General features: G+C 38.6%; 1 protein-coding gene across 5 annotated transcripts in view; it reads right to left on the reverse strand.

The window, feature by feature from the left end:
- Positions 1–11,932, reverse strand: part of myom1b (myomesin 1b) — a 30,449-nt gene extending 18,517 nt beyond the window's left edge. For 2 of the 5 annotated variants that reach the window (XM_057336595.1, XM_057336578.1), the window contains exons 1-12: positions 11,819–11,920; positions 10,934–11,144; positions 8,026–8,160; positions 7,409–7,583; positions 6,237–6,394; positions 5,087–5,179; positions 3,960–4,048; positions 3,795–3,839; positions 3,624–3,647; positions 2,756–2,914; positions 1,255–1,416; positions 321–462 (exon numbers count right to left, since the gene is read on the reverse strand). In XM_057336595.1, coding sequence (XP_057192578.1) covers positions 321–462; positions 1,255–1,416; positions 2,756–2,914; positions 3,624–3,647; positions 3,795–3,839; positions 3,960–4,048; positions 5,087–5,179; positions 6,237–6,394; positions 7,409–7,583; positions 8,026–8,160; positions 10,934–11,076 — 1,325 coding nt within the window. In that variant the 5' untranslated portion in view covers positions 11,077–11,144; positions 11,819–11,920. Of the gene's footprint in view, positions 1–320; positions 463–1,254; positions 1,417–2,755; positions 2,915–3,623; positions 3,648–3,794; positions 3,840–3,959; positions 4,049–5,086; positions 5,180–6,236; positions 6,395–7,408; positions 7,584–8,025; positions 8,161–10,933; positions 11,145–11,818 lie in introns of all 5 variants that reach the window. The other 3 variants (XM_057336604.1, XM_057336586.1, XM_057336611.1) reach the window with 2 other exon arrangements.
- Between the last annotated feature and the right edge of the window lie 976 nt (positions 11,933–12,908).

Raw genomic sequence — 12,908 nt, forward strand, 5'->3', positions numbered from 1 at the left:
TTAAGAATCGTCTAAAAACACATCTCTTCCGTCAACATCTGTACCATTAGTACAGTCTTCTACTTCTTTTCTACTTTCCTATCCCCCCCAAAAAAAAATTCTTAGCTTTGTATACTGTGGTAGACTAACTACTGCACCTATGCATTGTTGATCTTTTGTTGCACAAATTGCTTCTATTGTTTTCCCCTACTTTTTGGATAAAAGCGTCTGCTAAATGACTAAATGTAAATGTACAAAAGGTTCATCTTATTTGAGGGTTCTTGTCTTGGCATCATAAAGTTTGAAAACCCCTGACCTAAATGAGTTGGAGATGCAGTGACCTGTCAACAAAGTAGCCCAAGATGGGACTCCCGCCATCCACCGCTGGCTGTTTCCAGGTAACGATGACGTAATCCTTATTGGCCTCCTGACACTGTACATCTAAAGGAGCTCCGGGTGCACCTGCAACCTCACCATCACAATCTAACACAAATAAAATCCATGTTGAATTCATATTAAATACAAATCTGCACCAAGTCAACATTTTCTAGTCCTATAGCAGAGGTCTGTGACTATAGGTGATTCTGAAGGTTATCCAAGTTTATATAGAACAGAAGGTCTCTTGTCATTCAAGTTACTTGAACGTTCACACAGACAGTACACATTTAGAATGAAACATGAGCTGGCAGGTGACATTTTAAGACTAAAACTAAAACCTGTCATTGATTCATGAAAGAGAAAAACGTAAGCCAAGTTTTACTCAAACAAGTCTCTTATAACCTTCTAAAATAAACTGGAAGTGTGCTAGATATTCTGACCTTTAAATAACAAAGCTAAACCTACCATGAGATTTTCCATTGTGTACGTGAGTGCGTGCGTATGTGTGTGTGTCACATTTCAATGGTCTAAATTTACAAACCCACACTGAGACGCACACTGCAAACTGTGAAGAACTCTTTTCACAAATGTGTTGTACGTTACTGTAGTTCAAACAATCAAACAAAAGAAGAACATTCAAAGTTATTCCTTGGAACATTACTTTAAACTCTTTAATATTTACACATTCAAATGTGTAACATAAATGTGAACAAAAACATTAATAGAGAACGAGTAAGTGGTCTTAAACTATTGACCAGTAAGGTGTAATATTTATATTCATTATGAGGACGTGAGTGTGAATCATTTAGACTTTCTAAATATTCATGTAAAACCTTTTGTTCTACCATGTTAATTTGTGATACTGATTCATATTAAGATGATTGTGTTGGTTCTCACCTCTAACAAACACATAAGCGGAGTGAGTCTCAAAACCAGATTTGGTGATGACGCGGAGTGTGTACAGCCCCTCGTCCTCTTTGTTGAGGTGTGTGAGCGTGAGTGTAGCTCTGTCTCCGCTCCAGTGCGTCTGCATCCATTTAGACGGCACCAGCAGTTTATCTATGACAAACACACGCAACACATTCATGTATGACTGTCATGAGTGTCAATGCTCTTCAAATGATGGAGGACGTATCCGCAACACGTTTAGCATTTTAAAAAGCAGAAACCAGGTGTCTGAATGCATTAGCAGAAAGATTGATGTTATAGACATGAAGACATGAAAGACAGAAAGCACCCGGTCGGAGAAGCCCAGTTTACACATGGTGTTAACATCCGTCTGTCTCAAAGGATTCACCCGAGACCGAGTGTGCATCTGCTGTCAACAAATGTCTCAAATGCGTCTCCAGTGAGCACTTTCGTCTCTCATTTCATGATTACATACAGTACATCACTTACATAAGTGTGTCAGGCATGTTACTGTCTGACATGCTGAAGATGTCTTGGGCTTGTTTATGTCTGGACTACACTTCGTGTTTCACAAAAACGGAAAGAGGAACAGTTCACCCAAATCGAAAATTCGTTATCATTTTTTCATCCTTATGTCATTTTAAACCTGTATGACTTTCTTTCTTCTGCAGAACACAAAAGAAGATATTTTAAAGAAGGCTGGTAAGCAAACAACATTGGCCCCCATTGACTTCCATTGTACGAACACAAAACCACTGAGACATTTCTCAAAACGTCTTCTTTTGTGTTCCACAGAAGAAAGAGTCATATGGCTGCTAGTGCGTTCAATGCAGTGTTTTGTTTTTCTTGTTTGATGAAATATGGTAGGTCGGTTTTGTTGTGTTAAAAACAGCAATAGCATTACGCAGAGTCGTTCAGGAAAAGCCCCTTGTTCTTTCACTTTCGATTTCACCATATATCAAACAAAACAAGTAACGGTACAAATCAAAACAATAATAGCAGCGGAGTATGATCCTTCCAAGATGGTGGTGCCACTGCAGCATGCAACACAGGGCGTGACGTCAGCTTCACATTCTCTATACTGATCAACAATTTTTATGACATCATCCTGCACTTCAGCTTCTCATCAAATTCCAGGCTCTCAAGTTGTTCCAAACCTGTATACATTTCTGTGTTCTGTTGAACACAAAAGAAGACATCTTAAAGAAGTTTTGGGGCACTTTTGACTATCAGTGTCCTTTTTCCTACTATGGACGTCAATGGTGGCCAAGAACTGTTTGGTTACAAGCATTCGTCCAAATATCCTTCTCTGTGTTCATCAGAACAAACAAATTTATAGAGATTTGGAACAACTCCAGGGAGAGTAAATGATGACAGAATTTTTATTTTTGGGTGAACTGTCCCTTTAAGAACACCCTATTGTATAGTGCAAATGCAAGCATAAATGATGCATACCAGGTGACGGCAGAAACATGGCACAAGAACTCACCATCTCTGTACCACTCGATCTCCGGCTGAAAGCGCTGCAGTGATGGATAGATGATGACGTTGCAGCCGAAACTCAGAGTCTCTCCCTCACGGCCGAACGCCACTCCAAACTTCTCAACTATGTGCGTCTCAAAAGTCACACCGTACTCCAGACAGGGCACTACAGCAAACAACACACGTTACACATTCAACCACAAGTTATGGACACATTTCACATATCTGCCTCCAAGATTTACCTTGTGCAAGGTGACATACCCACAACGTACACATAATTCCCACTGATATTTACAATGATGTACTAAACAAGGTTTAGAAACCTTTGGGAAGGGGTTAAAACCTTGTTTTACGTAGGAAATAAGACAGACGTCATTAAACAGACATTGAGATCACAGATGTGATCTGACAAAATACACGAACGCACATACAACAGGATGAAAGTAGAGGTTATAATGTGCATAAAGACATTTGCAATAAGAATGCTCAAACAAAGAAAGATGTCAAACTTGCATGCATGGCAGAACTGTGGACACAAAAATGAAAACATGACATTTATATAAGACTATATCTTATATAAGATATTTGATGTCCTAAAGGACACTGAAATCCAATCCAACAGGCTGTGTTCCTACATTCAATTATAAGTAAATGAAAGAAAGCGAAACATATTTTTAAAGATCGGGTGGAAATAGCTCCTCGAGGAAACTCTGTATACACACGTCTGACGGGTGTGGAAAGAGCCGGTTCAGGTCAAGAGGGAAAACAGATGAGTGAAAACACTGAGAAGAGATGATCATGCACTGCGGACATCCAGAAGGCAACGAGACGAGAGTAAAACAGAACAAGGAAACGAAGACCTTCGCGCGGGTTACCTTCACATCCGAACCTTCTGCTTTCTGCGCCCGACGAGTTGGAGACAAAACAGCCATTAACCAGCTGACATTAAAACATTCAGTCTCATGCTCACCACTTCACAGTTAAGCAAAGCTCATATTCATTACAAGTCAAAGAAAAGAAAGGAGCTTGACATTATGAATACTTACGCTGTCTGGGAGTAGGCAGATACTCATCCAGCTCTCCTTTGAACCCTAAATGTTATATCAAACAAAACACATGAATTAAGACATTCGAAAAAATGAATCAAGAGTTGAACATTTTCTTCTTATAAAAAATGTCAATTTAACCAGGCTTTTTTATTAACAGCGTACTTTTGACGACGACAGAAGCGTATGCGGCGTTCTCGCCCTTGCTGTTCATAGCGGACACGCGGTACTGTGCAGTGTCATCAAAATCACACCTGGACATACACATGAACCATTAGACAAACTACAGAAACAGACATTCAAACATAATGATCATTTAATATTGTTTGGATTAAAATGTCAGCATTTTCCACTAAAGGCATAGAACAGCTATTGGACTTCAGAATGAACAACTACACATATTTCTCCAAAGATTGATCAAATCTGTTGAACATCACATCACATTTAAATAAAGTTTTAATATTTAAATAAAGTATTAAAGCTGCAATCTGCAACCTTTTTTTGTTAACAAGAACTAAAAATCAGTTATTAGTAGGGATGCACCGATACCATTTTTAATGACCGAGTACAAGTGCCGATTTTTTATTTTTCTGGTACACTGTAAAAAATGATTTGTTGTTTAAGTTAGTTCAACTTAAAAATATTAGTCAACACAACGAGTTTGCAACAAATTCATTAAGTGAACTAATATTTTCAAGTTGAACTAACTTAAAATTTTAAGGCAACCAGGTAACTTATTTTTTTAAGTTGAAACTACAAAAAACAACAAATCATTTTTTACAGTGTACTCGCCGATACCGATGCTTGTACCTTTTCACAATACAGTGAGACTAATAAAAATAGAAGAGCTTCATAATTACAAACAACTCCACCTTCAACACATTATGAAAAAACAAATCATTTTATGTGCTTGTCACAAACTTTCAAAGCAAATTTCACAACAAATTTCTGTCATTTCTGTCAGTCGTCACATGACGTATCAGTATTTGGTATCATGAGCTTCATATCGGGCCCGTGCATCCCTGGTTATTGGCAAGTACAAGACAAACAAGCGTTGAAAACTGTCGTCTTACCTTATCCCAATACACAAAGGTAAGCGTTTCATAATGATTTATTATGTATGATTTAGAAAATTATTTCACATGAAAAAGTCAGTTTGACATAATTTGACTTCAAGACTTTCTCTGACATTTCTCTAAAATGACACTCTTCTGCGTACTGAACTCGAGATTGCAGCATACGTGCACACTATTTTTGTGCAATTTTACTTGAGAGTTTGTGCATGTGTTCACCTGTTAATCTCCAGGGAGTGAACATTATAGCTGCTCTCCAGTTTATACTTCCCTGGGTGGGCCATGGGGTCAATGGAGACATTGTTCTTGTACCTGAAGATGGAGGTGAGGTGAACAAGAAGAAAACAGCCCATTAGCACTTAAAAGGTTAAAGTCGGCATGAAACGGAAGTAGCGATTGTCTTTTTTTCCGTATCGTGACGTATACCCGAGTGAAACGACTTCTGTAATGAGAAAAAATGCGGGACTTGATTTCGTCCATCCAGAACTGATTGGATCGTTGAAAGTTGGCCGATGCCAACAAAATGGAGGCAGATCGACTGTCAGTTTAGAACGCAATCTCAAACTCATTTTGGCACAAATTCATGTAACTGAAACGATCTTCTTATCCAGTACAAATATCTAAACATTCCCAATTGAAGATATCTTTACTTCAGAAGCAAAGCGATATTAAGGGGATAGTTCACCCGGAAATGAAAAATCGGTCATCATTTACTCATCCTCAGACTGTTGCAAACCTGTATAAATGTCTTTGTTCTGCTGAACACAAAGGAAGATATTTTGAAGAATGTCAGTATCCAAACAGATCTCATCCCCCATTTACTGCCATAGTAGGAAAAATAAATAACATGGGAGTCAATGGGGGATGAGATCTGTTTGGTTACTGACATACTTCCAAATATCTTATTTTGCGTTCAGCAGAATAAATAAATGTATACAGGTCTGAAATGACAGGAGGGTGAGTAAATGATGACAGAATTTTCATTTTTGGGTGAACTGTCCCTGAAGGCTTGTTTTCTGAAAAAAATATGGGGATATAAAAATACATTTAATTTAAAGGGAAAACAAATGTATTTTTCTTATCTCACTGGCAGAAAACAGCAAAAACGGACTTAACTTGGATAAATAGTTTTAGAAAACAAGACTTAAGTCATTTTGCTTTTCAAACAGATGTGTCTTGTTTAAGGAATGCTTAGATATTTGTGCTAGCAAACAAGACAAAAGTACCAATAAATAAAATAAAAAAGTAGAAAATAGTCTGTCACAACATAATACAGATCAGATACAGATATGAATTTTGAAAATAATGAGACAAAAAAGGCACTAGTTAGTAAACATGTGTGTGTTTCGTGTGTTTCAGTCTAGCTCACCACACCACGCGTGGTTCAGGCCATCCCGTGATGGTACAGTGCAGCCGCACACACTGTTTCTCCCACACAGTGTGTGAACGGGGCTTGATCACAAACTCTGGCGTATGCATCAGGCTGTCCTCGTTCAGACGCTTGTGATACTCCTCGTTCTCATGAATCTGCGAGCGTGCACACAAATACGTTATTCGACACACTGCAAACCAAACGTGACACATTTACGATCGTTTTGGCAAAATTCAATGATGCAAAATGCTTAGTAAACTCAACACAAAATCTGCATGTGAAATGTATAGGCCTTTTGAAACGTGTTGAAACTCAGAATGTTGTAAGCGGTCAGCAGAACATCCTTCTTGGATATCACGTTTTATTCGTCTGGTGATGTCAGAGTAACCCGAATCTCCTTGAGGTCTCGGCACAACACTTGTTGACAACAGCAGTTTCATAGTCGAACAGATTAACACACACCACCACATACAACTATTGAAATCTGGCACCGGGGTGGCATAATTTGCTGGCACGAGGGTCAGAACTAAATAAAGACGGTGTCTTAATACTTTCTTATGCTTTTTCTTTCTGTCTAATAATAGAGAACTTCGTTGAAAGTGTTCTTGGAAAACACAAGGCACATTTTCGGTCAATTGGTTTACTGGTAATCTGTACAGTAGCATCTTCACGTTTGGCATGTGCCGTGGGAGGTTTGGATACACATGACATTGTTTTTGTTGTTTAAAGACATTTTATTAAACTAACGGTTGGGTTTGTCTATATTTTACCCAACCATGGGTTAAAACAGCTTAATTTAAACCCAACAATTAAACAACTTTTAGAGCAGTGGTTCTCAACACGGGGGCCGGGGCCCACAAGGGTGGATCAAGATGATTAAAATTCCTAAAAAACTAAAAACCAATATATTTCTTATTATTTGGCCACTTTTATAATGAGTTAATGACAAGCTCTGAAATATGTTTGTTTGTAAGTGGGAGGGGGGCCTTTGAATATTGTTGAATACAATGGGGGGCCTTGGAGTCAAAAAGGTTGAGAACCCCTGTTTTAGAGCGAAAAAGAGGCACAAATGTTGAATGTTTACCCTGTTAAAAGCACATTGTTAGTTCATCATACACCTTAAAATGTGGGGTTATGTGGTTATGAGCAGGTCCAGGATCTCCACTAACCCTTTTGCTAAGCGAGATGCGCTCGGCGGACTCTCTCATGACGGTTCGGCGGGACTTGTGTTCTGTGCGCTCCAACTTCACGCCGCTAGTGAAGAGGTCACGGCGTGCCAGATATCCGGCGCTCTCTTTAGCGCGTGCTTCCTCGGTGTCTGACAGACCGCTTTCAAACTCACGACTGAGGACGAGATGTTGTAGCATCACATTCAAACATCTCCCGAAGCAAAAATGGCCACATATTCTCGCAAACACACGCAAGTTCATAAAACAAACTGAATGCCATTTTACATCTCCGTCATAAGAACCAATAAATGTTCTTTGGTTCTACAGTTTGACTACAGGGTTATTACAAGTGTGTACAAAGGTTCTTCACAGCAATGCCATTTGGTTCCACAAAGAACCTTTCAGCCAAAGATTCTTTAAAGAACCATCTCTTTCTTACTTTTTATAATCTACAGAACCTTTTTCCGCCACAAAGAACCTTTTGTGAAACGGAAAGGTTCTTCAGATGTTAAAGGTTCTTTATGGAACCAAAAGGTTCTTCTATGGCATCGAAGAACCGTTTGAAGCACGTTTTTTAAGAGTGTAATGCTTTCAATGCTATCATTCTGTTGCTTTACCTGCCCCTGAAGATGGGCACCACATAACCGATGATCTGGTTCTCCTTGTCCATGGCCAGATAGGTGGGCTTGGCTCTCTTGGGCAGGGGGCTGATGCCCCCCTCATCTAGTGCCGTATATGTGGCAGCTCTAATGCTACAATTGTGTAGGAACATACACACATATCGGTGAGTATCCACTTCTTGATCACGCACACACTATTAAGATATTTGAAAGAGGGTGATGTCACGGAGAAGGGAAATTATTTAGAGAGGGTATAAGATTGAGGGAGGTTAAAGGAAGGGCTGGGAAGGAGATTCCATTGCAGATGCATCAAAAACTTTCAAAGAAACTTCAAGAGTCAAGGTCACTCCAGCAGTTTGGATTCACTGTGTGTTAGGTCTAAGGATGCTTGCACCTTGCTACTCACTTTTACAAGCTTACATCGCCTCCAGAAGTCTCTCCCATAAACCACAATCAACCACAGCTTTCCTACAGTTTTACCATGGTATTTGTAGCGGCTACACAAATGCTAATTAATCTGCACATTTACTATAATAAAACCAAGGTTAAAGGGACAGTTCACCCAAAAATGGAAATTCTTCCATCATTTACTCACCCTCAGGTTGTTCCAAATCTGTATAAATGTCTTCGTTCTGCTAAACACAAAGGAAGATATTTGAAAGATGGTCAGTAACCAAACAGATCTCATCCCCCATTTACTGCCAAAGTAGGGAAAACAAATACTATGGGAGTCAATGGGGAGTGAGATCTGTTTGAGCAGAACAAAGACATGTATACAGATTTGGAGCGATCTGAGGGTGAGTAAATGATGACAGAATTTTCATTTTTGGGTGAACTGTCCCTTTAATTTTCATAAGCGGTGATCTGTGGATGAGCACCGTCACCATGATGGGGTGCAAAATAAATACTCATAACTTCCATGTTGTCTTTTCTTCGTCTGATTTTCGTCGTTCCTGTTCGTCTGATCCGATTCCCTCACAATCTTCAAAAAAAATCTACTAACTGAACAATTGCAAAGTCAATATAAAACCGCACTAACAGACCATTGTACTGTGATATCAACACATATTTCAACTTGGTGAACACAAAAGTCATTTAAGAGATGAGCAAGTTTCTTTAAAACTTCAAAATGAATGCCGATTGTAGAGGTAAAATAATCTGCATTTGGGTAAATTTGATGAGAAATGTTTGAGTTCATATTCATATCTTCAATAATATTGACTTTTGATTGCAGACTTGACAAATCTGAGCTCAGTTTGTTGAAATCTCTTCTCAAACTAATGACATTTGTGAGATTTCTGACTCTTCTTCTCAAGAGAAACATCTGAGACTTTTTCCATTTGGTGTCATTTATTCTCACTGATGAATAATTGAGACATTGGACTTCTTATGTCAGGGTAAATCACTGACTGATTCCTCATTTGTAAGTTGCCAAACGAACACAAGTAAAACAGAAGCAACAATTTTACATTCCGATCCAAATGTAATCTATTCCGAGTATTCTCCAATCACAGGAGAGAACAGAGGCTTCAAACGAAAGAACACGTACATACCCTTCACATATCTCCATGTTCTCATGAGCGTGTGTTATAAATAGACCCTCAAGAGTCAAGAAGAGATTGGGGGGCAGCTAAAGCGATCCAGCACTTCACAAAAACATTCTCTTCCTAACACAGAAAGATTATAATCTAACACGTATGGCAAACCATAAATCATTGAATGCCATGATTCATGAGCTTCCTGGGAGGTAACACCCCATACATACAGTTAAAACCCTCCACTCATAAGAGAGGGATCAGTTTGTGCTAAAAACAAACGTCTAACAAGATCGGTCACGTGTGTGTCTGATGTGTGTTGACCAGACAGCAGCTGTAGATCACACCACAACAACAGATAACATCACATCTGTCTGTGTTCTGCTTTCCCAGAGGTTGCATTATGGAGGAATACCAAATGGATTTGCCTAAATGGAATATTGAAATATTCACATACAAGAACGTAACATCAAACAAGCCACTTCGAAATGCAAAATGCACAATGCAAACAAACATAACATCATTATTGTTTTAAAATGGCCTTGGCTGCTTATCCATGCCCAATTTATAAAATCCACACTTATCGAGAATACAATTGGCCATAAAAAAATTCACATGAAGTCTGAGTAAAATCATTACTGTAAGCAACAGCAGCAGATCTTCTAATGTAACCGCTATAAATACACGCATGATGTCAAGAATGCAGAGTGCCAAGTTATGTTACGAATGTCATTTACATGCAAACATGAAACTCAAATAAAGACAGCTAGAAAACCAATAAAATCATAACAGATCTTTAAACATGACAATTTGTACATGCTGTTGAAGGATCTTGTGGTCACGAGGGTACAGTCACAGCGGTACCATAACAAGACAGTAGATAGATTTACATCTACCCAATGAATAACTGCCAGGACAAATATGATCCAAAGGTCACATGACCAGAGAAAGTCAATGAAAGAAATGTAGTCATGGAAAAAACCCCACTAAAAAGCACCAACATAAACAAAAGCGAAGCTTGAATGGACAAAGCATATTCAAAACTGACCTTGTAGCAAAACTATTGCCAAAAACGCAATCTACTACATACGTCATACATACCAGATATCTCTTGATGCACATTTTACTGAGTGTGATCAGTCAAACTAATAACATCTCAGGGAGAAGGGCATCATGGGGATTCACACGTGCATGCAGAATTCACATAATAGTTAAAAAGTGGTTTTAAAAAGTGATTAGATTCAATACGGAGGTAAAGCAGTGGATGTTAAGGATAAGTGTGATCAGGTCTTTGGGTCGAGAAGTTACGGGGTTGAGTCAGAGGACCACAGGAGGGGTGAGGGTTTTAGAAGTCGATGGTGGTCTCTTACCCCTGTGTGCTTTTGCTGCTACGTGAGGAATAACTGCTGGAGTTCTGCTGGTATTGGCTAATAGCAGACTCCGTCTCCCGGCTACGGTAGCCACGATCATAGTGACGATGATGTTTCTGGTAAAACGGTATGGATCCCGACATTGTGTCCGCTTTGGCTCGGACACTGTCCTCTGTTCTCAAGCTCTTTTAGTCAGAATTCTCTAAACTTGCTATTGACAAATATTAATGTTTACTCCCAGTGATTTAAGGAAATTTACAACATCATCATATTGTTGTGTTAGGTGTTGGATGAACAAGTAAACACAATAAAACTACACTAGTCTACGTTCAATGTAATGAGGGAAAAATATAAATAAAACATTGTCGAAACGTTTTTTTCATGCCAGGTGAGAATTCTTTTTGTTTGTTTTAATTTCATACTGTACAATTCAGTAAGTGCAGTTTATGTTTCCCAATATGATATATTGTAATATTCTGTGTGTTAACTTTTTCCAATACTGCTGTTCCATTAATTGTTTTATTGTCTAAATATTGTCAGGAAGAAATATGATGTATTTTAGAACAAATGTTTGTTTTATAAGATTCATATTCCTGTTGTTTGTATTGTGTCATTAAGTTTAAGTCCCAAAGCGACTGACTTGTAATATGAAAACTTATTGCACAAAAAGGTCAATGTTTAATGTCAACCTTATCTTGTGTTTAGGACTGCAACACTGTAAGGTACAGTACCCAAGACTGTCAGGCATGTGCCAATCCAAAAATAAAGTCCTCTACTCCTATCATGACGCAATACTTGATTAACTATATTCATTTATACTCCACTTTCAATCCATAATAGAAGCAAATCATAAAACCTATGTGTTTATGTGTTTGATCGTCTCACCTTGCCAAACGCCCGCAGTCCGCAGTGAGCCGGTGCGCAAAGAGACGCGCGTCAGGAACTCGAACCCAATCGGCGACGCGAACGCGCAGCGCGCACTCAGCGGGAGCTGCGGGCCGCACAACAAAAATAATGTTGGCGCTGGCAGGAATGTCCGAGCTACTCTCACGACCTTTTATGGCGAGAGAGTCCGATAAATATAGACACAGAGCACCGGAAGATCGAGGCATTTTACACGCAGGTTATATCTGCGCAATACGGGGTAAGTTGTCACACCTCTTACTACAGTGAATGCTGGTCGGAGGATTCATTTGGAAAATCATTTCCACTGATTTAAGTCAAAAGAAAAAGTTGCCATCAAAAAATATAAAAATATGGTCAACAAATATAAAATATAATCAAAAATAAAATTATAAATAGTAATACCAAATTAATGAAACAGATGAGGAAACAGAAAATATAAAAGCATTGTTTTGGCCTATACAGAAATTAATATACTACGTAAAAATAACACAAAACACACAACAAACTGCTTTAAACTGGAAAAAAACATCACGTACATTAAAATAAGTTTTAATGTTTCTACTCAAATCTTTCCTACAAGTTGAGTGTTGTTGAATGAGTGTTGTGTTCACCTGTTTACCACCTGTGAAACCAACATACAAAAGCACTGCTGTATGTGTTGCATTTGTGTAATTGGACAATTTACTATAAACCCTTATACAGCCCAGGAGACAATTATCTGTGTGGTAAATATAGCTCCAGTCTTACCTGTAGAGTTACGCCAAATGAATTAAAAGCATTTCATTCACTTTTGGAAATATGTAGAAAACCGGGTTGTAATTGATAATCAAGCATTTATTTGATAGGTCTCATGTATTTACAAACTTCACACATAGTTTAGTCTGGTTAGGAAAAGCTGCTCTGACGCTGTAGTTCTCTGCATTTCAAAGATGTACAATACATCTCAGCTGTGGTCTACACTAACAATAGACATGCTATTGTTATCTCTGTCACAACACATACCATCTGCAGCCTGTGTGGTTTTGTCTTCTCATGGCAAAATGGCACCACATATCTGTTAGACTTCTAT

This window comes from Triplophysa rosa, linkage group LG1, assembly GCF_024868665.1.
Source record: "Triplophysa rosa linkage group LG1, Trosa_1v2, whole genome shotgun sequence".
NCBI classification, from domain to species: Eukaryota; Metazoa; Chordata; class Actinopteri; order Cypriniformes; family Nemacheilidae; genus Triplophysa; species Triplophysa rosa.